The sequence below is a fragment of the Poecilia formosa genome, unplaced genomic scaffold, assembly GCF_000485575.1.
Source record: "Poecilia formosa unplaced genomic scaffold, Poecilia_formosa-5.1.2 Scaffold17, whole genome shotgun sequence".
NCBI lineage: Eukaryota > Metazoa > Chordata > Actinopteri > Cyprinodontiformes > Poeciliidae > Poecilia > Poecilia formosa.
Genome location: NW_006799956.1, coordinates 914,269 through 940,592, shown reverse-complemented (window position 1 = coordinate 940,592; position 26,324 = coordinate 914,269). Strand labels below are relative to the sequence as shown.

Here is a 26,324-nt window from a genome sequence, read left to right as displayed (position 1 = left end):
ATTAAAAAAAAAAGTATTAAAATGTCAGTTTTCTTCCAACTCATATCCTCCAAGTATCTTTAAGAAGTCATGGATGAGATGCTGTGGATGGGAAGGATCTCCAGTAGCAGTCAGTCTTGCAACAAATCTGGCGATGCCTCTGACTGGAGCTAATGCTGTAAGATGGGCTTATGCCTGCTAATGGCTAAATATCTGTGTAGCGGAGCTCATATGTCCTGTTGGGGCTCCTCTTCAAATTTTCGTGAATATAAATCAAGTAGGGAAAGATGTTTTAATGCTAGATCTCTTTCTTACAGTCAATAAGGAACTTTTTAAAGTCAAAAGGCAGAAAACTTGTCAGTCTTTAGTTTGGAACAGACTCTGACTCGTTAATGTGAGCCTCTCGTTTCCCTCCATGCCTACGATTCCAACGAGATGCTTTTGACGACGCTGTGAATCTCTGAAACAACCTGCAAAAAAACCCAAAAAAACAAAACAAAACAGAATTTTACTTTAAAAAGCTGCAAACAGCTAAAGCAGCAGAAATGTTTTGCGTTTCATATTCAAAGCTTCACAAAAGTATGCAGACCTTTCTTTACACATTTTGTCACATTGTAAGCATGACCTTTACTGGATTTTGATACTTTATCCAACAAAACAACACACCTTAAGGAGGAAATTATAAAGTTTTCAAAATTCAAAACAAAAACAAATATGAAAATCGTGAAATGGATTCGTATCAATCTCTATTCACTCTGATACTCCTAAAGTAAATCCAGAGGAACCAAATGCCCACCAAACTAGTAAACCAAGTCCCACTGCTTAATTTACTCTCTGCCTCTCCTCCAGAGATGTAGAGATTCGTAGCTCTTCATCTCGTGTAAAGAGTCTGTAAAAGTCTGAATACTGCAGTCAGGGTTCACCTTCCTGAAGAATGACGACCCTAAACGTACAGCGAGGGCGACGGCGAATGGTTTCAGGTGAAAAACAACATGACCACAGGGGAACACGGAGTTGGGAGCATCATGCTTCAGGGAAGTGCTTTGTGCAAAGTAGAAACTGAAACGTTCAGAGGAAGGAAGACTCAAGGAAGGCACTGTAAACCACTGGACCTTATAAGAAATACATACTTTTAATCATGCTACTAGCTGGGATGCATCGACAGAAAAGGACAGTGGGTGATTTTTAGACCTCTGCTGAGCTAGATAAGATCGGTTTATAATATCGGCTTCACGTGTAAGTATCGGCCGGTCCCCCAAAAGTACGGAAACTGGCGCCCATAAATCGTTGCGCCTCTACTGACTGTACCTGTTTGATGAACGGCCGCCTGTTTTTCCTGTCGTCCAAGCAGTTGGAAGCCAAGCAGTAGATGCTCTCCACCTGGCTCAGCTCCCAGTCTGTCATCTTCCTGTCCAAAAACTGCTCCAGGGTCAGATCTTCATCTTCATCATCGATGTCGTCCCTGATATCCATCTAAGATGGGGCAAACGGGAAAGGCGGACTGAGATTTTTTATTTATTTTTTTTTAATCACTGATAGCAGCTTGTTTCCCACTAAAGTAAAAGCCTTGTGCGTAGCTTACCAGGAACTGGGGCTCCTTGTTTTCATCAGCTGGCGGAAGTCCAGACAATATTTCTAACAGCACCTGTAGACAGTAGAGCCATGAGGTTAATTACACGGCTCTGGGCAACAGGCAGCCCCTTATTTCCTCTCCATGCGCCCCGCATCTTCAACCACAACAGCCCCACTCCCACAGCTGTTCAGATTAAAACAAAAAAAAAAGATGGTGAGCAATACAGCCACTGGCATCCCTCAGAATGAAAAAGGAGGAACTTCTCCAGCAGGAAACTGCATTTTAATGCTGCTGCACATCCACTTTAAATGGAATTGGATTCGCTAACCTGGGAAAGCTGCTTATGGACGTAAACAACCCGCCTCGTAGGCTTTTTTTTTTTTTTTTTCATTACAAACAGAAAGAGCCCTGAGGTACCAGTGGAGAGGATTTAGTAAACCCTGCATATGAACCTGTGCAGAGAGAATCTGTAAATATTATAATAACAAGGGGGGGAAAAGGTAATTTCAGACAGATGCAAGGAAAAACACAATAAGACCACCAGCACAGTACCACCCTGAACTGGAATAAGAGTGAGTCGCAACTTTTTTTGGAGTTCTTTGCTTTCAAGGCATGAAAAAAAAAAGATCTGATCTTTACCAGGCTTCAAAATGACTCGGATCTAACAATAATGTCTGGACACAACAAGCTTTGTTTCTGGTAATTAAACAAAAAAAAAAAAAAAAAAAAAAGTCACAGATGTAGTTAGTAGTTGATTTGCGGGTTTGTAGATTGTTCCACAATCCATTTGGGCTGAGCTTCAGACTTTGATTGGGAAACTGTAACACCGTGATAGTTTTTGCCTTTTCAGTCACTCTGTTATGGATTTGCTGCTGCTGTGCTCGGGATCGTTGTCTTGCCACTGCTGGACCGACGGCCTCACGTTTGACTCAAGAACTCTGTGCCAGACAGAGGAGTTCATGAAACTCTGAATCAACTGCGTCACCTGGCATACGACTCTCATAAATGTCTTGCATGCCTTTTTAACGCACGCCATTAATGTGACTAAATATCACCACTAAATACTGAGTGAAAAGAATCTGGTCTTGATTATTCAAGCTAAACTAAAGATCTTTGAAGTTTCCAAAAAAGAAAGAAAAAAAAGAGAAAAGAAATAGTGCTTAGTTTGCCAACTCAACAACCTTCGGTCAAGCTTAAAAGTAAGCGGTAAAATGAAGCCGTATTTCCTTTGTGGATGTGTCTGTGTGTGTCCGAAACATACCACTCCGAAGCTGAACACGTCAGATTTTGGGGTGATCTCTCCCCTCAGAGCCTCAGCGGCCATGTATGCACGGGTCCCCACGATCCTGTCCGTCCTCATCGTCGTAGACGTGTGCTTGGCCGACGCTCTTGTCAGCCCAAAGTCGGAGATTTTCGCCACAAAGTTCTCATCCAGCAGGATGTTTGCACTAAGAGGGTGAAACAAATAGGAGTCACAACAAGCAAAGGGGGGAAAAAAAAACATCTTTGTTTTCGCTCAAGTTGCAGAAAGACGGAACAGATTTGTGACGTTTATTGTGGCGAGTTGAGGGGAAGATGCAGTGGATCGGCAAAGTACTGATGCTATTGGACGTTTTCTGCTATAATGTGTTTCATCAGGATTTTATGTGGCAGACCAAGACAATGTAGTGCATAATTGTGAAGTGGGAAGAAGGTGACATGATCTATGTATTACATTTTACAAATCTTCTGTCATTTGACAAAATGAGCACAAATAGTTTAAAGCACTGTAGATCTTCAGTCTCAGAATTTGAAGATTGTGCAACTATTTTTTATTAAAAAAAAAAAAAACGAAAACAGGTATCAGAAGAGATGAATATTACACAAAGACTGCAGCCGTCGCACCTTTTAACATCTCTGTGTACGTGATGGTTGCTATGGAGGTACTCCAAACCTCTAGCAGTCCCTTCTGCGATCAAGCACCTCTGTCGCCAGGAAAGTGGAGGACTACCGTCCTATGTAAACGAAAACAAAAGCTAAATCCTCTGCATGGAGGCCAGATCAGCTTTTCTGTATGCGGCGGACGTTTTTTTTTTGTTTTCTTTTTACCAAGCAAGCGAGTCGATCCAGCAAAGATCCGTTGGCCATGAAGGCGTACACTATACACATCTGCTGCTCGTCGCATGAGAATCCAACCATGTCAACCAAGTTCTCGTGTTTCAACCTGTTAGGAAAACATTTTTATTAAAACAGAACTTTCTTACGTAGACGGAGGAGAACAGAAAGCGTCACATTTTACGCCGACGGACACAAACTCACACTTTCAGAGTCTGAATCTCTTGGTTAAACTGATCTTGCAGCTTGTCCAGAGGCATGTCATCTATCTAGAAGGGACATCATATGTTCAAGCATGTGAAACAGTGTGCCCTCCTCTACGTGGACACTCTGACTTACCGGGTTTAGTTTTTTCACCGCCACAGCTCTGTTGTTCAAGAAGCCTTTGTACACGGTGCCGAAGCCCCCCTCTCCGAGTCGGCTGCCGCCGCTTGAGACGGACCGGTCGTCAAAGTTGCCCGTGATCTTCCTCAGCTCACTGTACATAAAACTGGAGACGCCTGACAAGGGATGCACAGAAAGTGGGTCAAAGGAGTCACTGCTGCCACCTGCTGGTCACAAATGTAAAAAAACGTACAACGGTTTAAAGTTGCACGGCCAAAGTTTCGAGTGTTTTGTTTCTTTGTTACGTTACATAAACTACAAAACAGGTTTAGTTATAGTTGTGTTGGATAACTACAGACGAAATATTTAAGTGGGGAAATATTCAAAGTACTTCAGTAGAAGTTCCTGGTTACGTCTGGCAACAAAAACCAACAGTTTAAAAACAAAAGACAAAATACACAAAGTTCAAATTTCCATCAAGATAAGAGATGTTTTGATTTAGCTTCACTTTGTGTAATACGAAGTAAAAATGACAGAATGTTGAAAGTGTTGTTTCTGTTATTGCAATATTTAATTGTTTTTCATGTAAATTTCATTAACTAAAATAAGCACAAAGATAACAAAAAAAGTCGCTCAAACTGTAGTCTGATGCTATAGTGCCTTGTGAAAATATTCACACCTTTGGAGCTTACATTTTTGTCTCACAACAACAAACTATAATATACTTCATTGTCACATATTATGTGACAGACCAACACAGAAGTAGGCGGTGATTATGAAATGGAATTAAAGCAACCAGTTAAAAGACAGCGCCCCCACACCACCATACTGCCACCGCCATGTTTTACTCAGTGTTAGCGTCTCGCATGTAGACCAAAACGTTCAACCTTTGGACTCAATCTGACCTGGTCACTTTCTTGTTTGATGTGTCTCCTACATTAGCCTGTGCTAAACTGCTAATGAGATTTCTTATTGCATTTTTTTTTTCCAAAAATGTTGTTTTCTTCATCTTGCTTTTCTAAAACAACAGATTTTTGCAGTTGTCAACTGATTCTTTAAATTTCTGCAACTAGTCCAGATTTACCATTGATGCCTTGGGTTGTTCTCTTAAAAATACCCTTCTTTTAGGTTCACAGCTTGTAGGGTTGCACATGTTGAGCTGAACAGTGAAACGTCCAAAGCTTTGGGTGTTGTTTCTGCAACACTGAACCCTGCTTTAAATTTGTGGGTGACTCGCTCCCTGATCTTTGTGGTGTATTTCTTGGTTTTAATTATGCCTTTTTGTCCTCTAATATTCTCTAACACACCTCTGAGGCTTTCATGGAAACAGCTGTACAGAAATTCAATTACTCATAGCTGGACTTTATGTACTAATTGGATGTTTTCCGAAGGTATCGATGTACATTGGATGTCCTGGAAGGTAAGGTGAAAACAGATATAAAAATACATACAATCCTTTTTAGTTTTATATTAGTAAAAACATTTGCAAAAGACGTATCCTTCTCGTCCCACTTTGTCAAGTTTGTCTTATCCCAAAAAGTAATAATAATAATAAAAAAAAAAACAGAAGTTCAGACTGAATAAATACTTCTGCAAGGCATGCAGGTGTTACGCGTTTACAAGTAAGTGTTTGGGAATAACATTGAGCACACACCTGTGTGTCCCGTTTGGCTGTTGTCGCTCAGTACTTGTGTCTCCGGTGCTGATCCGGCGGGTGGAGGCTGACTCTGGGTCTCACCCAGTGGCCTGGTTGGAGGGTCTCTGTCAGGAGGTAGTGGTAAAGGAAGCAGGTGTGTCTCTGCCGATGAATATTCTTCCCCTGTGTTCAAGAAGATAAATATGGTGCTGTGTAAACAGTCACTGTTAAATTATTATTGTTATTATTATTTTGTAACTACCCAGAAAGAAAATACTGTATGATTTGTTACCCAATTCTGCACCGAAAGCTTTGATATAATGTAATTTACGGAACAATATGTAGGGGTTTGTGATAAAATTTTCAAATGAAGTTCAAAATTATGACATTTACAATAATAACTCATTACAAGGTAGCAGGAGACGGGCAGCAGCCAACAAATTGCGGCTCTTCAAAATATCCACCAATTCTCCCACTGTGCAGTTGGTGGTTCCCCAGTCATTCAGCAGCTCCACGGTGGGACTCTTCCCCTGCGCCACAAGACCTTCAAACCTCCTAAAAACACACAGCGGCAGTGTTTTATATCCCATTTTGAACACGGAACGAACAGTAACGAGAGCTGACGTACCTGACGTGAAGCTGGGAGTACCTCAGCTCCCCACTCGGCTTCCGTATGGACACGATCACATCCTTCCACCTGTCCTGAGGGTCCAGAAAGTCGGACAGCTGGCGGCGTAGACCGTAACTGATGTTGCGAATGTAAGAAGCGGAAGTCAAAGAACTACTCATCCCGACAAAGAGTTTCTGGTGATATCTGATAATTTGATTTTATCTGACCGTCATGTTGACAAAATCCAAAGGTAAAGGAAGTGCGGAGACACCGCTGCTATAACCAGATAAGCAGCACATCAATATTTGGCCCTTACAGTGAAGGGAAATGTGCCTTTCCAATATTGAGCAACTTCCCCAAACGTAACACAACAGGGCTGGTCCACAAATAGTCCCACCTATAATGCGGAAATACAAAAAAGAACAAAACAAAACAAAAAAAACACTNGGGCTTGTTTAGTCGAATCCAAAAAATAAAAAAAAGTGGCTGAAGAAGATGTCGTCGAGAGTTCAAAACTAAATCTGACCTCAAGTATGCAAATGTCCAAGCTCTGCAGTGGAGAGTGATTTCACTCTGGGACACAAGTGAGCTCTGTCGTTGTGCTTTGCCTTTTGTTGTGATAAGAAAGATGAATGCGGTAACGTGATACTGCTGATGTAATTGCCTCTACTTACCTCGCAGACTTGAACCTTCACCGCGTCTACAGGGGGAAGTTTAGGTCAAGTTTTTTGACTTGGAGTCATTTTTCCTGAGTTAACAGCATTTTCTAATTGCTGCTCTCCCAGCCTGTTGCATAAACAACAGCTCTCTTCCTTACCATATATGGAACTGTTTTTAGTGGCGTAGCCTCTCTTCAGAGCACTGTCAATTTAAAACTGCAACGCAAATGGGAAGTGAGGTTTTTGCTGCTGGTCCCGTTTGGCCAGCTGTCGAAGGAAGATGAAATGTCTTTAGTCTGTACCATCCAGATGCAAAAGCTCTAAAAATATTTAGCATCTTGCCTTGACTTTTTACCAGGCAGATGGGTAAAAGAAACACACAGTCGTGTTTGGAATGTGAAGTAGCTGCATTTGTGCTCAGTCATGTCTGCGAGGCTTTCCAATTTATAGGATCAGACCTCTAAAAATAGACGCAATCTATCAGTGTAATCCTTTCTGCATTTTCAAGTTCTCCGTTTGATTTGCTAAAGGCGCCTTGCCACTTCCAATACAGACTCCTCATCTGTTATCAGAGTGCCTCAGCTTTTAAGCAGGACGGCTCAGCAGTTTACTGTGCGTTTGTTTTTTTTAAACCCATCTAATGAGATTGTTCAGTTTTAAAGTGTTTGTTGTAACAATGACTTAGAAATCAAATAGAGGGTGAAGCCTAATAACCAGCAGCTCTTGTGTTCAGGTCCAGACGGACATCAGCGTGGACACCAAGCAGCAGACTCTGCAGGGAGTGGCCTTCCCCATTCACAAAGATGCTGCTGACGCACTGGCACATTTTAAGGAAAAGAGAATCAACTATGTGCAACTGGTGAGTTCCCAACAGAAAACGATGGCCTGCTAAAGTGGTCATTCCTCCCTTTCACATTTTTGTCATGCGATTGTTGTTGTTGTTGGACGGTGAGCGTCTGTGGACACGGACCTTCAGGTTTGCCACAGTTATCGCAGACACGATAATTAATATTGCAGGAAGATAAATTATCCCAGTAATTCCTGTGATAAACGATAATGAGGCCATTTTCAGGTATCCTTTTTTTTCTCTCAGACAAATTAATTTGGCAAACAACACTTTACACTGGAACTGGAAGATATTTTAAATATCGAAAAACAACCAAAACCGTAAATGAAATGGATTGTGAGGTCTGTGTGAATAAAGTTACCCTTTCAAAAAATATGATTCATAAGAATGAAAATTCTCCTTCTAATTTTTAATTTACCATGAAATTAACTGATTAATTGCTTATTGCTACATGCTTAGCCACAGACTCTCTGAACTTTGACTAGGCCACTCCAGCACGCGACTGTCTTTAAATCTGAACCATTTATTATATTATCTAATTCCACAGCAGCTGTTGCTGTTTAAGAGTCGATGTCCTGATGAAAAGAGAATCCGCCCCTCGTTGCACTCAACAAGTTTTCTTCCATTTTTGCCTTCATTCATTTTACCATGACCTCAACAGCATGATGCTGCCACCACCATGTTTCACTGTGGGGTATATTGTGTTTTAATTTACTGTCATATTTGGCATGTTGGCTAAAAATGTTCGTTGTTCTCTTCTTTAATATAAGGCAGATGCTTCGCTATCTTGGTGGGTTAGCAGTTGTACCAAGCTGTTTTTATTTTCAAACAAGAAATTAACCAGTGCGCTAAGAAATGGTAAAAGCTTGGGGTTTTGATTATTTTTTTTTTTTGCCTCATCCTGCTTTAAACTACTCAACAACTCTATCCCTGACTGTCTGTCCCTGGGTCTCCGTGAAGCAGTTTGTTTTTCCGTCTCTTACAACGGTTGTATTTCTCATGTTCCTTTTACTTCACAATTATTGCTTGTTTTGGTTCTGGTCTGTCAGAAAAAACCCTCACAAATACTTAGATAAGAAGGTGAGAGTTCAACGGTGAGGAACATTTCTGCAAGGCACAGGGAGTGTTACAACAGTGAACTTGCTCCTTAAATACCTCACACTTTTGTTACCTTATAAACAGAAAGAAGCATTGCTGGTCAGGAGCTGCTTTTGCAAACACAATGAATCAGTCTTTTTTTTTTTTTTTGATAAAAAAGCCTTTGTTTCATTGCTCATTAAAATTCAGTGTACCCATGGCTCTGATTAGATCAGTCCAAAGAACAAAGGAATAATTGAAGCCTGTTATTCTGCGATCTTCAGAGGCAAACGGATAGGTTTTAGATTTTATTTTTTCTTTTTATTATTCCATTAAAACAATTCTTCTGACCATAACATAGTTAAGTGTTTCACTCCAAAGAAAAGGTTTCATAAGTGGTCTTTAATTGACACTCCTTAGGTTTTAAAATTCAGTTTAATTGGTTCGCTCTGTAGGGAAAATAAACATGAAGTGACGTGAGCAAGCTGTGAGAACTTTCCACCTTGAGTCCGTTTAAAAGTTTTCTTTCATTTTTGACCCACCACAGTTAGTTTGTGAACCTATCCCAGGGCAAGCCCCTTTTTTGTACTCAAACATGTAAGTAAACATGTTTGGTTACACAAACACACACACACACACACACACTCTGCCCCCCAGATGCTCCTGCAAAAACATTTAATTTCATTTGGCATTCAGGAATAAACTGACTGGGCATGTAAATAAGCAGTAGAAAACCAGTTTGAATGCAAATGACATCTGTGTGTGTGTGTGTGCGCACGCGCGTGCGTGCGTGCGCATTCTGCCCCCCTGGATAGGCCACCCAGAACAGAGAGCAGGTTACAGATGTTGATTCTCTCAATATTAAAGTTGTGTGATGAAAAGAGGAAGAGGACGATGAGGAAATGGACTATAGACACCCAGCAGTCTGAAGACACCTATTTCTTGTTTGTTTTTCTAGTAACCTTGACAACAGAGCTCCGGTTTAGGAAGTTGTTTGCTCATATTTTTTTTTTTTGCATAAAATCTTTTACCCTTTGAAAAATTATTTCCCCTTAAAACGTTGCACATGTGGAAGGAAAATCCAAACTTTTGGAGTTCTGTTCATTAAAAACACTTTGTGTGATGAGCTGGGATGGGTTCTCCCTTGCTGGAAAAATGAGACTTGTCGTCATCGGAGACGACCTCAAAGCAGAGAGGTGTCAAAATGAGATTCTGCAGTCGGTGAATCCTTCCTTCCTCCAACACAACCAACCTGGTGAACATCCAGTCCAACTGGCTTCGCCTCAGTCCTGGTTTTCTTTTGGTTACTGTCACTTTTTCTTACACCAACTATAACCCCTTTCACCTTCCTCTGTCAACAGGAAATAGATGTTGAAAAGGAAATGATTCGCTTGTGCAGCACTGAGCCAACCGAGTTGAAAGACCTGCCAAAGAGAGTCCCCAAAGATTCTCCACGTTACCACTTCTTCCTGTACAAACATTCCCATGAAGGCGACTACTTGGAGTCTACAGGTTCGCTGTTCTTTACACGTCGCCGTTGCCGACGTTCCGCTTGGCATCTTTTTTGGCCCTAATCTCTTGTTGTCCTTTTTCTCTTTTGCAGTCTTCATTTATTCTATGCCAGGGTACAAGTGTAGCATCCGAGAGAGGATGCTGTATTCCAGCTGCAAAAATAACCTGATTGACATGGTGGAAACCAAACTGCAGATGGAGATCGAGAAAAAGGTGAGAGATGAAGACGTCGTGATTCACACTTGAGCTAATCTGTGCTTGATTCAGAGGTCCTATGCATTATTAGAGTTGAGCTTCCACACTTTTCTATAAATTCACATTTTCAACTGTCTTTTTTTCTTTTAGCTTATTTAGAAAGAGCAAAAGTATGAATTTATGGCAGATAGTGCTATAGTTGAGCTTTAAATATGGATAAACTACACAAGATGGAAGGATGTCAGATGAATAATAGATGGGATGGAAGAACATGCTGAAAGGTTTTATTTATTTAGCCAGTAGAACAGAGAAATAGTTCTGAAAATCTATTTTTCTATGCTCTATTCTTGCCCAAACTTATCCAGACCTGGAAAATTATTTGACCAACTCTCAGATTTTTTTCAGACTATATCAAAAAACCTGAAAATGGTCGTCATAAAGTAAGAGATTAAGTTTGTCTCGGTATCATAAATTCTACATAAATCAATTAATGGTTTTCTTTTTTTTTATAGTTTGATCCTTTATTAGTGAAATAAATATGAAAACTATTAATACAGTTTTATATAACTGCATTAATTAATTAATGCAGTTATGGTTGAAGTTGGATATTTTTTAAATTAACCAATGCAATCGGTGTAGCTGATTAAATCATAATTGAAATGTAAATTTACTTTTAATAATTCAGTCCGAAATGTAAAACTCCGTATAGGTTTATCAGAAGGATCTGACTATTTCAAGCATTCATTTCTTTAATTATGGCTCTCAGCTAAAAATAAATAAGTTCTAAGTTCACTGCCTCAGAAAATGAGCCATTACCATGAAAATTGATTGAAATAAAAACTTGTAACAAATCAGCATGAGAGCTAAATGACTCCTTTGTTGGATTCTAAACAGCTTGAAATGGCAACTCCACCTTATTTATAGACTGACACTGACTTGCCAGGTATTGTTTATTTTTTTCCTTTCACAGTTGGAAATTGAAGACGGGACCGAACTAACAGGCGAGTTCATGTACGCCGAGGTGCATCCCAAGCAGCACGCCTATAAGGAGCGCTTTGCCAAGCCCAAAGGCCCAGCCGGTAAGAGGGGAGGTCGCCGAATCACCCGGCCACCCGGCGAGGGAGAGGAGGAGGATTAAAACACACCTCCACCCCACACACCCTAAATCCTCCACCCCATAACGTGTTCCACAGTGGAACATCCCTGTGATGGGCGACGAAAAAATTGTATTTGACCTTTTTTTGTTGTTGTTGTTGTTGTTATGTTTCTGTTTTCTTTTCCCAAGAACCTCAATTTTTTCTCACCATGTTACCCAACTATGCACGCCAAGGAGAACTGAGCAATGACACCCTTCAGACGTTCCATTTGTAGCTTGCCAAATGGAAACGCGCATCTTAACACACTCACAAGCAGCTCAACTGTAACTCAAGGGGCCCAAATAAAAGTTGAGGTATTTGCTTCGTTGCCAGCTCTAACACTTAGTGGAAAAAAAAAAACAAAAAAAAAAAAAACTTTCAAGCACGACTAATGTGAACTCGCGCAAATATAGAAAGAAATGTTTTTTTTTTTCTTAAAAATTCTTTTGAGTTCGTATTCTAATTCCTAAATATCATTCCTTAAGTCTGTGTCAAGAATCGTTTGGGGTTTTTTTTTGTGTGTGTTCGTCTCCTACTGTTTGCACAACAAGGTGCTCCAAAGCTGAAAAGATCCGAATTATTCCCACGTTGTCGACTCCATTCGTTTTAACAGTGCATTTTTATAAAGACAAAATTCCTTCTTTTTGATATAACTGTGGTTTACATGGGGGAAGAAAAAAAAAGAAAGAAATCATCTGCTGAGAAACTTATTTTTCTATGCAAGTGCTGTAAATGTACATATTGTAGCTGTGTGATGCTCTATGATTAAGAAGCGGTCCGTTTTTGGTGATTGTCGGTGTGGATTTCAGTGGAAAAGACCGGGCTTCCAGAAATATTCCATCTATCTTGTACATCTCGCATTTCACCGAGAGGAAGCGAATAAAAACCTGGTTCCCACAGAGGAAGGAATGCCAAGCTCTTATCGGATAGAAAAGGGAATACTACCTTGACGGAAAAATTGCCTCATCCACTGGTCTACTGATTAATATTTGGCAAACTACTTAGTTCACCTCATGTGAAGGGGAAAAAAAAAATCCCTTTATATTCATTGTCATTAGAGAAAACGAATAATGTTTGTTCTTTGTTTTCTTACAAATTTTTCTTTTAAAGATGAAAAATAAAATATTTAAATCAGACAATTTTGGTCCTTTTTTTATTTCTTCAAAAATAAAACGACTTTTTATTTTATAACAAAAATTTAGCCTGGAAATTAAAAAAAAAAGTATTAAAATGTCAGTTTTCTTCCAACTCATATCCTCCAAGTATCTTTAAGAAGTCATGGATGAGATGCTGTGGATGGGAAGGATCTCCAGTAGCAGTCAGTCTTGCAACAAATCTGGCGATGCCTCTGACTGGAGCTAATGCTGTAAGATGGGCTTATGCCTGCTAATGGCTAAATATCTGTGTAGCGGAGCTCATATGTCCTGTTGGGGCTCCTCTTCAAATTTTCGTGAATATAAATCAAGTAGGGAAAGATGTTTTAATGCTAGATCTCTTTCTTACAGTCAATAAGGAACTTTTTAAAGTCAAAAGGCAGAAAACTTGTCAGTCTTTAGTTTGGAACAGACTCTGACTCGTTAATGTGAGCCTCTCGTTTCCCTCCATGCCTACGATTCCAACGAGATGCTTTTGACGACGCTGTGAATCTCTGAAACAACCTGCAAAAAAACCCAAAAAAACAAAACAAAACAGAATTTTACTTTAAAAAGCTGCAAACAGCTAAAGCAGCAGAAATGTTTTGCGTTTCATATTCAAAGCTTCACAAAAGTATGCAGACCTTTCTTTACACATTTTGTCACATTGTAAGCATGACCTTTACTGGATTTTGATACTTTATCCAACAAAACAACACACCTTAAGGAGGAAATTATAAAGTTTTCAAAATTCAAAACAAAAACAAATATGAAAATCGTGAAATGGATTCGTATCAATCTCTATTCACTCTGATACTCCTAAAGTAAATCCAGAGGAACCAAATGCCCACCAAACTAGTAAACCAAGTCCCACTGCTTAATTTACTCTCTGCCTCTCCTCCAGAGATGTAGAGATTCGTAGCTCTTCATCTCGTGTAAAGAGTCTGTAAAAGTCTGAATACTGCAGTCAGGGTTCACCTTCCTGAAGAATGACGACCCTAAACGTACAGCGAGGGCGACGGCGAATGGTTTCAGGTGAAAAACAACATGACCACAGGGGAACACGGAGTTGGGAGCATCATGCTTCAGGGAAGTGCTTTGTGCAAAGTAGAAACTGAAACGTTCAGAGGAAGGAAGACTCAAGGAAGGCACTGTAAACCACTGGACCTTATAAGAAATACATACTTTTAATCATGCTACTAGCTGGGATGCATCGACAGAAAAGGACAGTGGGTGATTTTTAGACCTCTGCTGAGCTAGATAAGATCGGTTTATAATATCGGCTTCACGTGTAAGTATCGGCCGGTCCCCCAAAAGTACGGAAACTGGCGCCCATAAATCGTTGCGCCTCTACTGACTGTACCTGTTTGATGAACGGCCGCCTGTTTTTCCTGTCGTCCAAGCAGTTGGAAGCCAAGCAGTAGATGCTCTCCACCTGGCTCAGCTCCCAGTCTGTCATCTTCCTGTCCAAAAACTGCTCCAGGGTCAGATCTTCATCTTCATCATCGATGTCGTCCCTGATATCCATCTAAGATGGGGCAAACGGGAAAGGCGGACTGAGATTTTTTATTTATTTTTTTTTAATCACTGATAGCAGCTTGTTTCCCACTAAAGTAAAAGCCTTGTGCGTAGCTTACCAGGAACTGGGGCTCCTTGTTTTCATCAGCTGGCGGAAGTCCAGACAATATTTCTAACAGCACCTGTAGACAGTAGAGCCATGAGGTTAATTACACGGCTCTGGGCAACAGGCAGCCCCTTATTTCCTCTCCATGCGCCCCGCATCTTCAACCACAACAGCCCCACTCCCACAGCTGTTCAGATTAAAACAAAAAAAAAAGATGGTGAGCAATACAGCCACTGGCATCCCTCAGAATGAAAAAGGAGGAACTTCTCCAGCAGGAAACTGCATTTTAATGCTGCTGCACATCCACTTTAAATGGAATTGGATTCGCTAACCTGGGAAAGCTGCTTATGGACGTAAACAACCCGCCTCGTAGGCTTTTTTTTTTTTTTTTTCATTACAAACAGAAAGAGCCCTGAGGTACCAGTGGAGAGGATTTAGTAAACCCTGCATATGAACCTGTGCAGAGAGAATCTGTAAATATTATAATAACAAGGGGGGGAAAAGGTAATTTCAGACAGATGCAAGGAAAAACACAATAAGACCACCAGCACAGTACCACCCTGAACTGGAATAAGAGTGAGTCGCAACTTTTTTTGGAGTTCTTTGCTTTCAAGGCATGAAAAAAAAAAGATCTGATCTTTACCAGGCTTCAAAATGACTCGGATCTAACAATAATGTCTGGACACAACAAGCTTTGTTTCTGGTAATTAAACAAAAAAAAAAAAAAAAAAAAAAGTCACAGATGTAGTTAGTAGTTGATTTGCGGGTTTGTAGATTGTTCCACAATCCATTTGGGCTGAGCTTCAGACTTTGATTGGGAAACTGTAACACCGTGATAGTTTTTGCCTTTTCAGTCACTCTGTTATGGATTTGCTGCTGCTGTGCTCGGGATCGTTGTCTTGCCACTGCTGGACCGACGGCCTCACGTTTGACTCAAGAACTCTGTGCCAGACAGAGGAGTTCATGAAACTCTGAATCAACTGCGTCACCTGGCATACGACTCTCATAAATGTCTTGCATGCCTTTTTAACGCACGCCATTAATGTGACTAAATATCACCACTAAATACTGAGTGAAAAGAATCTGGTCTTGATTATTCAAGCTAAACTAAAGATCTTTGAAGTTTCCAAAAAAGAAAGAAAAAAAAGAGAAAAGAAATAGTGCTTAGTTTGCCAACTCAACAACCTTCGGTCAAGCTTAAAAGTAAGCGGTAAAATGAAGCCGTATTTCCTTTGTGGATGTGTCTGTGTGTGTCCGAAACATACCACTCCGAAGCTGAACACGTCAGATTTTGGGGTGATCTCTCCCCTCAGAGCCTCAGCGGCCATGTATGCACGGGTCCCCACGATCCTGTCCGTCCTCATCGTCGTAGACGTGTGCTTGGCCGACGCTCTTGTCAGCCCAAAGTCGGAGATTTTCGCCACAAAGTTCTCATCCAGCAGGATGTTTGCACTAAGAGGGTGAAACAAATAGGAGTCACAACAAGCAAAGGGGGGAAAAAAAAACATCTTTGTTTTCGCTCAAGTTGCAGAAAGACGGAACAGATTTGTGACGTTTATTGTGGCGAGTTGAGGGGAAGATGCAGTGGATCGGCAAAGTACTGATGCTATTGGACGTTTTCTGCTATAATGTGTTTCATCAGGATTTTATGTGGCAGACCAAGACAATGTAGTGCATAATTGTGAAGTGGGAAGAAGGTGACATGATCTATGTATTACATTTTACAAATCTTCTGTCATTTGACAAAATGAGCACAAATAGTTTAAAGCACTGTAGATCTTCAGTCTCAGAATTTGAAGATTGTGCAACTATTTTTTATTAAAAAAAAAAAAAACGAAAACAGGTATCAGAAGAGATGAATATTACACAAAGACTGCAGCCGTCGCACCTTTTAACATCTCTGTGTACGTGATGGTTGCTATGGAGGTACTCCAAACCTCTAGCAGTCCCTTCTGCGATCAAGCACCTCTGTCGCCAGGAAAGTGGAGGACTACCGTCCTATGTAAACGAAAACAAAAGCTAAATCCTCTGCATGGAGGCCAGATCAGCTTTTCTGTATGCGGCGGACGTTTTTTTTTTGTTTTCTTTTTACCAAGCAAGCGAGTCGATCCAGCAAAGATCCGTTGGCCATGAAGGCGTACACTATACACATCTGCTGCTCGTCGCATGAGAATCCAACCATGTCAACCAAGTTCTCGTGTTTCAACCTGTTAGGAAAACATTTTTATTAAAACAGAACTTTCTTACGTAGACGGAGGAGAACAGAAAGCGTCACATTTTACGCCGACGGACACAAACTCACACTTTCAGAGTCTGAATCTCTTGGTTAAACTGATCTTGCAGCTTGTCCAGAGGCATGTCATCTATCTAGAAGGGACATCATATGTTCAAGCATGTGAAACAGTGTGCCCTCCTCTACGTGGACACTCTGACTTACCGGGTTTAGTTTTTTCACCGCCACAGCTCTGTTGTTCAAGAAGCCTTTGTACACGGTGCCGAAGCCCCCCTCTCCGAGTCGGCTGCCGCCGCTTGAGACGGACCGGTCGTCAAAGTTGCCCGTGATCTTCCTCAGCTCACTGTACATAAAACTGGAGACGCCTGACAAGGGATGCACAGAAAGTGGGTCAAAGGAGTCACTGCTGCCACCTGCTGGTCACAAATGTAAAAAAACGTACAACGGTTTAAAGTTGCACGGCCAAAGTTTCGAGTGTTTTGTTTCTTTGTTACGTTACATAAACTACAAAACAGGTTTAGTTATAGTTGTGTTGGATAACTACAGACGAAATATTTAAGTGGGGAAATATTCAAAGTACTTCAGTAGAAGTTCCTGGTTACGTCTGGCAACAAAAACCAACAGTTTAAAAACAAAAGACAAAATACACAAAGTTCAAATTTCCATCAAGATAAGAGATGTTTTGATTTAGCTTCACTTTGTGTAATACGAAGTAAAAATGACAGAATGTTGAAAGTGTTGTTTCTGTTATTGCAATATTTAATTGTTTTTCATGTAAATTTCATTAACTAAAATAAGCACAAAGATAACAAAAAAAGTCGCTCAAACTGTAGTCTGATGCTATAGTGCCTTGTGAAAATATTCACACCTTTGGAGCTTACATTTTTGTCTCACAACAACAAACTATAATATACTTCATTGTCACATATTATGTGACAGACCAACACAGAAGTAGGCGGTGATTATGAAATGGAATTAAAGCAACCAGTTAAAAGACAGCGCCCCCACACCACCATACTGCCACCGCCATGTTTTACTCAGTGTTAGCGTCTCGCATGTAGACCAAAACGTTCAACCATTGGACTCAATCTGACCTGGTCACTTTCTTGTTTGATGTGTCTCCTACATTAGCCTGTGCTAAACTGCTAATGAGATTTCTTATTGCATTTTTTTTTTCCAAAAATGTTGTTTTCTTCATCTTGCTTTTCTAAAACAACAGATTTTTGCAGTTGTCAACTGATTCTTTAAATCTCTGCAACTAGTCCAGATTTACCATTGATGCCTTGGGTTGTTCTCTTAAAAATACCCTTCTTTTAGGTTCACAGCTTGTAGGGTTGCACATGTTGAGCTGAACAGTGAAACGTCCAAAGCTTTGGGTGTTGTTTCTGCAACACTGAACCCTGCTTTAAATTTGTGGGTGACTCGCTCCCTGATCTTTGTGGTGTATTTCTTGGTTTTAATTATGCCTTTTTGTCCTCTAATATTCTCTAACACACCTCTGAGGCTTTCATGGAAACAGCTGTACAGAAATTCAATTACTCATAGCTGGACTTTATGTACTAATTGGATGTTTTCCGAAGGTATCGATGTACATTGGATGTCCTGGAAGGTAAGGTGAAAACAGGTATAAAAATGCATACAATCCTTTTTAGTTTTATATTAGTAAAAACATTTGCAAAAGACGTATCCTTCTCGTCCCACTTTGTCAAGTTTGTCTTATCCCAAAAAGTAATAATAATAATAAAAAAAAAAACAGAAGTTCAGACTGAATAAATACTTCTGCAAGGCATGCAGGTGTTACGCGTTTACAAGTAAGTGTTTGGGAATAACATTGAGCACACACCTGTGTGTCCCGTTTGGCTGTTGTCGCTCAGTACTTGTGTCTCCGGTGCTGATCCGGCGGGTGGAGGCTGACTCTGGGTCTCACCCAGTGGCCTGGTTGGAGGGTCTCTGTCAGGAGGTAGTGGTAAAGGAAGCAGGTGTGTCTCTGCCGATGAATATTCTTCCCCTGTGTTCAAGAAGATAAATATGGTGCTGTGTAAACAGTCACTGTTAAATTATTATTGTTATTATTATTTTGTAACTACCCAGAAAGAAAATACTGTATGATTTGTTACCCAATTCTGCACCGAAAGCTTTGATATAATGTAATTTACGGAACAATATGTAGGGGTTTGTGATAAAATTTTCAAATGAAGTTCAAAATTATGACATTTACAATAATAACTCATTACAAGGTAGCAGGAGACGGGCAGCAGCCAACAAATTGCGGCTCTTCAAAATATCCACCAGTTCTCCCACTGTGCAGTTGGTGGTTCCCCAGTCATTCAGCAGCTCCACGGTGGGACTCTTCCCCTGCGCCACAAGACCTTCAAACCTCCTAAAAACACACAGCGGCAGTGTTTTATATCCCATTTTGAACACGGAACGAACAGTAACGAGAGCTGACGTACCTGACGTGAAGCTGGGAGTACCTCAGCTCCCCACTCGGCTTCCGTATGGACACGATCACATCCTTCCACCTGTCCTGAGGGTCCAGAAAGTCGGACAGCTGGCGGCGTAGACCGTAACTGATGTTGCGAATGTAAGAAGCGGAAGTCAAAGAACTACTCATCCCGACAAAGAGTTTCTGGTGATATCTGATAATTTGATTTTATCTGACCGTCATGTTGACAAAATCCAAAGGTAAAGGAAGTGCGGAGACACCGCTGCTATAACCAGATAAGCAGCACATTAATATTTGTCCCTTACAGTGAAGGGAAATGTGCCTTTCCAATATTGAGCAACTTCCCCAAACGTAACACAACAGGGCTGGTCCACAAATAGTCCCACCTATAATGCGGAAATACAAAAAAGAACAAAACAAAACAAAAAAAACACTTGTAAAAATTAGACACAGTCTGAGCTGGCTCTTTAAAAGTTATTTATAAAATAACTCCTTCGCTAAATTACTGTTTTTGTTATCGTTTGTAATTAAAGCGGAGAAGAAAGAGAATCGGATACTGTAACGTTTCAAGGCACAGCGTAACAGCGCCCTCTGGTGGGGATTATTTGTAACTTCCCTTTTTTCATGTCAAAATGCATTCAGGGGTTTAATATATAAATACGTCTAATACATCTGTTTTAGAGCACAGAAAAGGGGGGAAATGGCATATCATTAGAGGAGAGTAAATGAGACATACACAATTTCTATGTACACATTTTGGTATTTTAAAGACTAAAATAATAATAATAATAATAATACAAATGCATAATATAATTCCCTGAGCTGCTGCAAGGATTAGTGGGTTTAGAAGTTAAATGGATGGATGGAATATTGTTATTGCAAAAATAAATTGAGGCAGAGGAAATATTTTCCCAAATGTAATTTTATTTCTACATTAATTGAACCCATTTCTTACAGTATGCAATGTATAGCTGTTAGAACATAGTAAGAGTTGTATCTTTTATGGATATTTATTTTAAAATAAATTTAAAAAACAGACATTTTTAAACCCATATTTATAGTATTTGGAGACGCATTCATTCCTGTAGTGAAGATTTATTTTCACTGTGGCCCTTTGAAAGATTTGAGTGATTTTATAGCATCAGGTTCCAAAACATTTTTGCAGTCAATTAAGTTGTTTACCAAGCTCCATGACAAGCAGAGGAATGCTGAGATTCAGTTGAAAAACAGTTCACACCAGCTATGAAATGATTTTTTTATTACCCCTACGAGACCACGACACATGCTACGATAGTCATATTTTTATATCATAAGTCTTTTATGTTTACTTTCATGCCAGCAACAATACAGTGTGACAAAGATGGATGATTCGTATAATTCAAGTCCTTTCTGATGAAAGTAACCATAACAGCCTGCTGTATATTATTAAAAAGCAAAAAAAAATTTTTGTCACTAATAGGTTTTCTTTTCCTTTGCTATATAACATGCATAAAAATAGAAACTTCTTCATATTTAAATCAACACGTACCTCCCCAGAGGTTATTACTGATGTGAAAAGAAGTACGGAGGGAGAAGACAAATCATGAGACAAATTGCGTTCTCTGTGTTTCTGTATGTAACTGTACGACACAGGAAATACTCGGATGTGATGGTCTGGGAAGGGAGGACCCCTGCAGTTCAGAAACAAAGGCAAAGGTGGGAGAAGTGCCAGAATGACTCAGTTCAGATGAAAGAAACTCTGCAGGTGGAGGAAGTTAGATTGGTAACTCACATGATGTCCAGGAAAACCCCCAAGGGATTCCTTTATTGTGGTTTGTCCACTAAGTTTTTGTCTTAAATTAAATCACCTGTTTTTAAGTTTTAGAACAACAAGAACAGATTTTGTACAATAAAAACAAATAATTTAGTTACAATCTGTCCAGTATTACAGTATATGAAACCCAGAGAGGTCTTGTCACATGGTTACAGTGGTATGAATTCAAACAAAAGAGGCACTAAGCAATTCCATACTTTAAATTATAAAGCAAAAATAATCTCGTATTATTACTTTCTTGGACATCTGTCTATAAACATTGGTTTTACGTTAGTGTGCCTCCCACGTCCCCCCACAAAAAGAGAAAACGTTTAGCGTATATAGTGCAAAACAAAGATACAGCTGCTCTGATTAATTAATAGTCTTGTCGTGAAGTGTAACAGTTCACCCAGGCTCGTGGGAGGTCTCCCGTAGCGGAATCCAAATAAGCAAATGAATGGGAGAACTCTGTTGGGGACAGAGAGGAGCGATGGGGGGTAATGGCACCAAATCGGGGTTCAACAGAAGACCCTGTATGTCCACTGCTGGACACTGAAAGCTCACTGCGGGGAGTCTCTTCTCACACCACATCACAGCTCATCCTCCGCCTCTCCAAGACCAAACTTTGGGAGATCAGCCGCATGTTAATAGCTTCAGGGTAATGTTTCATTGGCTCCACTTTTTTCTCTGAAGTCATAATAACTGATAAATGTTCACATAAGCAAGCTGTAATTTTCAATCTGACAGATAGATGGCAGCCTGTAACTGTGCATGTTTGAGCAGAGAACATAGTAGATGTGGATGCCAACATCTCCAAGGCATAAAAAGCAAAATTCTGAACCAACTGTATTTTTATTTAAAGTTTCAAACAGCGTTTCAGATCGTTTGCAGTGATCCTACAGCCCTCCACGCACGAAACACGGGACTCAAAGCAGCATTTACCTTTTGTTTTCTTTGGGAAACATATTTTAAAGATGCGCCAAGTGATCAGAAGAAGGGTTCGTCACAGGAAAAAAAGTTTGCACCAGTCTTTTTTGGCAGTGCTCTTCTTTTCTTGCGTTCTTTGCCTCTCTCTCATACAGATGCGCTCACATTTACCTGAGTATAAATGTAAAGCAAACTTTGCACCAAACATTGACTGCAAATAAACTGTGGCTTTTCTGAAAAGTTTCTGAATGGGATTAAGCAATCTTCTAAGTATCAAAGTTTTTTTTATTTTATTTTTTATTTTATCTGCCCTGAGCAACTAACCTGGCAGCATCTGTGGCGTCTCACTGCTACGCAGCACTAGATGATTCTGACTGTCGAAGGTTGCTCTCTCTCGTGCTTCCTCTGAAATCTCTGGCCAAAGAAAAAAAAAAAAGTCCAAAAATGATTAGTTCAGCTGCATGAGAAAGAAGAGCACAACCTCTCCTGCTTTGCTCACTTCTTGCATCCTTGTTAAATAATTGGACTCTGGGATGTTTGGCAAAATACCCTCAATAGATTAGCTATAATCATGAAAAAGTAATAATTTCCCCAAAATATATAAGCAAAACTTAACAAATTATGATACCTAATTATGGTAATTATGATAACTCAGTGGGATAGGAATGGCATAGGAAAGGTTAAGCATGTTATATCTGGCTATGCATCCAGATTTGTTGAATCTGTACTTTTTAGCTAGTTTGAGAGTTATATGCCGTCTTAAAATGTCTAGAGTCTCAAATACATCAGGTCATTTAATGCAAATACTATTTTATGAATCATTAGATTCTCATCAATCATACATTGGGAGACTGTTTACAAAAAAAACGATGACTGTGTTCATGTGGAATAATGCTGCGTCCCAGTTACCTAGGAAGTCGGGTTTGATGTCAGACCCGAGGTAACGGCGTTCCAGTTAAAACGTTTGGATTTCAACATGGTGACACTCATATGTACCCCTTACAAACATAATTTTAAGCTTCATTTTCCATACGACAACATCACATTTAATTTGTTCAGTTCAGAGTTACAGGAACTGTAAGTAACATTGATTTTATATGCATTTAAACATGTTTCCAACACATTTTGCTACTACTTATGCGAGGGGCGGCCATACTGAAACATCAAGTAGGCCTTGTGACTGGCCAACTGCTGCGGCTCGTTGGAGTCGCTTTCCCATTCTCAGTGGGAAATCCAACTTTGGAGGACGTTGCAGTTGATTTTTCTGACTGAGAAGTCTGAATTTCCCAGTTCGGACTACTGACTGCCAACAGAGCAGAAGACGTAAACCTTTTTCAATCAGAATAACTGTCTGAAGTAATAGATTGTAAAGACCTATGAAATAGGATTCACTTAAACTGTTTCCAGTTCGCTTCTTCCACCATTTTGCTTTTATAACACAGAATTGTATAGAGAGATGCTTTAAATGTTCTCTTCTTTGTGGCGCATAAGCCTCATATCTACTTTAAGCATATAGATAACCTTTGACTTCCATATAAACAACTAACCAATGCCAATCTGATGGCAGTATAAAGAAAAACCCAAGACTCTTAACATTACAGTTGTTTTAAGGTGGAACAAGTTTGCTTATGTCTTTTCAAGAGAGTTATTGTCTGCAAGTAAGAAATAACCTCAAATTGTCATGATCCGTGTTTATGTGTATTTATTTTTAAGGGTTTTCTGTGTTCAGTTTCTGTCCTGTGAGTCTCTGTTGTCTCTGCGTCTTCCCCGTTGATTGATCACAGGTGTGTCTAGTTACCTGATTACCCTCCCTGTGTATTTAAACCCACCTGTTGTCTTCGTCTCTTGTCGGGTCCTTGTCTATGATAGTTCGGCTGCCGGGACAGTTGAACTGTTAAGTCCTGTGTCGGCTTTAGCTCGTCGCGTCAGTCTTTCAGTTGCTACCGGTGCTGAGGTTCTGTGTTTCCGCTCTGCCGTGCTGCCTGAGATCTGGACTGTTTTTGAGCTACACTCTTCATTAAATTAATCATTTTCTTCTACAACCTGGGTCTCTCCTCACCACCACCAACCACTCTACATGACAGAAGGACCCGACCAGAAACGGTGAGGAACGCGACCAACAACATGGACCCAGCAGACCGTCGTTACCTGTTGAGGGAGATGAGGAAATATGAAGATGAAATTTCTAAACCATATTCACCATTCAGCCGGCTCAACGCCGCCATACATATGGCGACCCAGCTGGACAGGTGGATCCCGCTTCTCCCTCAGCTTGGCTTGGTGGAGTTTTTCAGGGAGGTAGAGCTGGAGTTGCAGTTAAAGCGGTGCTTGGCTGCAAGATCGAAGCCAGCCCCACCGGCTCCAGCGTCTGCCACACCTCCACCAGCTGCAGCCCCTATTCCAGTCCCTGTGCTGGGGTTCGCAGCCCTCACGGCCCCACCTTCCGAGCCTGCCGCTGTTGCGGCGTCCGAGCCGCCAGTTTCCCGTGCCCGCTGCCGCATTGGAGCGGCCTCCCGAGTTTCCCGTGCCCGCTGCCGCATTGGAGCGGCCTCCCGAGTTTCCCGTGCCCGCTNATTTAAAATGTGTGTGTGCAGATCTTTATATCTGTCTATTGGAGAGATATTAATAATAACCAAACTGAATATTTGGTTATTTTTTTAAGCCCCTCTGTCATTTGACAGATTATAATTAACACCTTTGACTGGTTCACATGGAGACATGACAGACGTTACGCAAAGATCTCATCGCAGAGGCAACTAAAAATCAATAATAAAAAAAAAATCCTTACTGAATATCATCTCAGAGTCTGGACTAAATGCGTCTTTCTGACTGGGAGCTGACAGCGTGTTGAAGAGTGATGGACAGGACACCTTGGTTAGGAAGCTCATTGGAAACCTTTAGTTGAAATGACGCCTTTAACTCCAGTCTCCAGTACAGAACAGAGAAAACTAAAGACAATGCAACGTTGTTTTAATCCATTTATAGTCTAAACAGAGGAGCCAGCAGTTTATTTTGAAGAAATAAACAAAGGTGCAGAAGTTGATTAGATCCATGTGCAGTCCGCTGCACAACCAATGCGGACGCGGCTCCGCCGCTGCGAAGAATTAAGCGCCCTGCAGTTTTAACAAATGGAGGTGAAGACGTTACCCTCCCGCACCCAGAAAGAGAGCGATGCTCAGAAGGAGCGCGGCAGACGTAACATCTGTCCGTTTTGGAGAAGCGAAACCATGCAAAAAATAAAAATAAAAAATCCTGGTAAAAACGCACGTCCGAACCCTGCACAGGGTTAAAAAGAAAAAAAAAATCTCGCAGAGTTCAATTGTTCGGTTTGGTTCATACAGATCTAACTGTTGATGAACCAGCATCTCTGCAGATGCGACCAGGAAGAATTTGTGAAGCTGTGAGTTCAGACCGCAGCGGGTGAATTAATGGTAATTTAAGTGGAGTCGCTTAATTTCATCTGTTATAAGTTATTAGAGCCACAGTCAGTGGTTTGTGTCACTATGGAGAAAAAGTTAGATGCATTTATCTGCTTTATGTGTGATGGGAAATATACAATATATAGTTACACTGCTTACATTAATGGTGTTTTAAAAACAAAACCAGTAAAAACTTAACTGACTTAATATGTCAGATTCCCTCCTCACCCTCGTCTTGATAAGAACAGAGAGCAGTCCGCTGGTTTCTGTCCAGACTGTGATCAAGCGCAGCTGACACTTGGTGCGCAGGCAGTTTCAACTTTACGCACAGAGAACAGAGAACATCGCGGAGCTCATTATCAATCATACTAAGAACAATATCTATCAGAGAATCACCCCTGATCTGGACGCTTTAATGAACCAGAGGCTTTGGAGCGTCCAGCACAGCTGATCCGCTTCTGCAGGGTTTTTCTCCCGCAGGCCGAGGGAAGTGATGCGGGATCAGGAAACGATCAGAGTTCTGCCGTCTTCTAATCACGTCATTTCGTGAAATGTTACCTGATTTCAAAAACGTTCTCACAGAGAAATACTAAATGTTTCATTTGATGACTACAAATTGGAAATAAAATTATTTTTTTCTTTGACGGATAACGAAAATTCTCTATCGCCACCTCTGCTCCAAACTACAAACGTTGTCGGCCTCTCTTCGTTTTTTTTATTTTTTTTTTATGGAGGATCAGTAAATAACTTCTTGGTGTTTTACAACCACCAGGTTTGAAGGGCTTTAGCCTTTGAGTTGCACCACAGCGCAGCACATTTGAAACATCCAGGAGATCAATATCAGCTCGTTTTTATGAGTAAAAGTATAAAAGAGGCTGGTATCGCGCCTGATGTAAATCTATTTATTTCATCACATGGACTTATATAAAGTTTTATACATTTTCTTTTCATATATTTATTATTGTTCTTCTTTAGATAGGTTGGCTTAGAATGATTCCAAATAATGTACAGGGATGACCTGGTGCTATTACATGTCAATCATCAGGGGGGGGCCACTGGGGGGGCCAATCAGATGACAGGGGGGGCACTGGCCCCCCCTCTAGCTCCG

At 40.6% G+C, this 26,324-nt stretch overlaps 3 protein-coding genes across 3 annotated transcripts in view; 1 reads left to right on the top strand and 2 right to left on the bottom strand.

The window, feature by feature from the left end:
• Positions 1-254: 254 nt before the first annotated feature.
• irak4 (interleukin-1 receptor-associated kinase 4) lies at positions 255-6,583 on the bottom strand. The gene is made up of 11 exons (XM_007546694.2): positions 6,235-6,583; positions 6,016-6,161; positions 5,625-5,789; positions 3,986-4,146; positions 3,851-3,915; positions 3,641-3,755; positions 3,437-3,546; positions 2,814-3,000; positions 1,562-1,624; positions 1,288-1,452; positions 255-449 (listed from the first exon to the last, which is right to left on the bottom strand). Exons 1-11 carry the CDS (start codon positions 6,393-6,395, stop codon positions 399-401), a joined length of 1,389 nt encoding a protein of 462 aa, XP_007546756.1. The 5' UTR covers positions 6,396-6,583; the 3' UTR covers positions 255-398.
• A 995-nt stretch (positions 6,584-7,578) lies between these two features.
• Positions 7,579-12,778, top strand: LOC103134542 (twinfilin-1-like; the record flags this gene model as incomplete). Its single annotated transcript, XM_007546825.1, has 4 exons — positions 7,579-7,734; positions 10,161-10,311; positions 10,403-10,524; positions 11,477-12,778. Coding segments are annotated over 4 exons (597 nt in total), but the record flags the coding sequence as incomplete, so codon positions are not given.
• Positions 12,779-13,105: 327 nt separating this feature from the next.
• LOC103134441 (interleukin-1 receptor-associated kinase 4-like) overlaps positions 13,106-26,324 on the bottom strand; it is a 14,274-nt gene continuing 1,055 nt past the window's right edge. The window contains exons 2-12 of the mRNA XM_007546693.2: positions 19,086-19,464; positions 18,867-19,012; positions 18,476-18,640; positions 16,837-16,997; positions 16,702-16,766; positions 16,492-16,606; positions 16,288-16,397; positions 15,665-15,851; positions 14,413-14,475; positions 14,139-14,303; positions 13,106-13,300 (exon numbers count right to left, since the gene is read on the bottom strand). Of these exons, the coding sequence (XP_007546755.1) occupies positions 13,250-13,300; positions 14,139-14,303; positions 14,413-14,475; positions 15,665-15,851; positions 16,288-16,397; positions 16,492-16,606; positions 16,702-16,766; positions 16,837-16,997; positions 18,476-18,640; positions 18,867-19,012; positions 19,086-19,246 (1,389 nt within the window). The 5' untranslated portion in view covers positions 19,247-19,464 and the 3' untranslated portion in view covers positions 13,106-13,249. The remainder of the gene's footprint in view (positions 13,301-14,138; positions 14,304-14,412; positions 14,476-15,664; positions 15,852-16,287; positions 16,398-16,491; positions 16,607-16,701; positions 16,767-16,836; positions 16,998-18,475; positions 18,641-18,866; positions 19,013-19,085; positions 19,465-26,324) is intronic.

What these genes read in the sequence shown, in the direction of transcription:
- irak4 (XM_007546694.2), bottom strand. Translation starts at nt 6,395, where the DNA reads ATGAGTAGTTCTTTGACTTCCGCTTCTTACATTCGCAACATCAGTTAC. An exon ending in CAGCCAAACGGGACACACAG is followed by an intron (nt 4,147 to 5,624) that starts GTGTGTGCTCAA and finishes ATCCCTTGTCAG; the next exon opens with GCGTCTCCAGTTTTATGTAC. An exon ending in TGGATCGACTCGCTTGCTTG is followed by an intron (nt 3,547 to 3,640) that starts GTAAAAAGAAAA and finishes TCGTTTACATAG; the next exon opens with GACGGTAGTCCTCCACTTTC.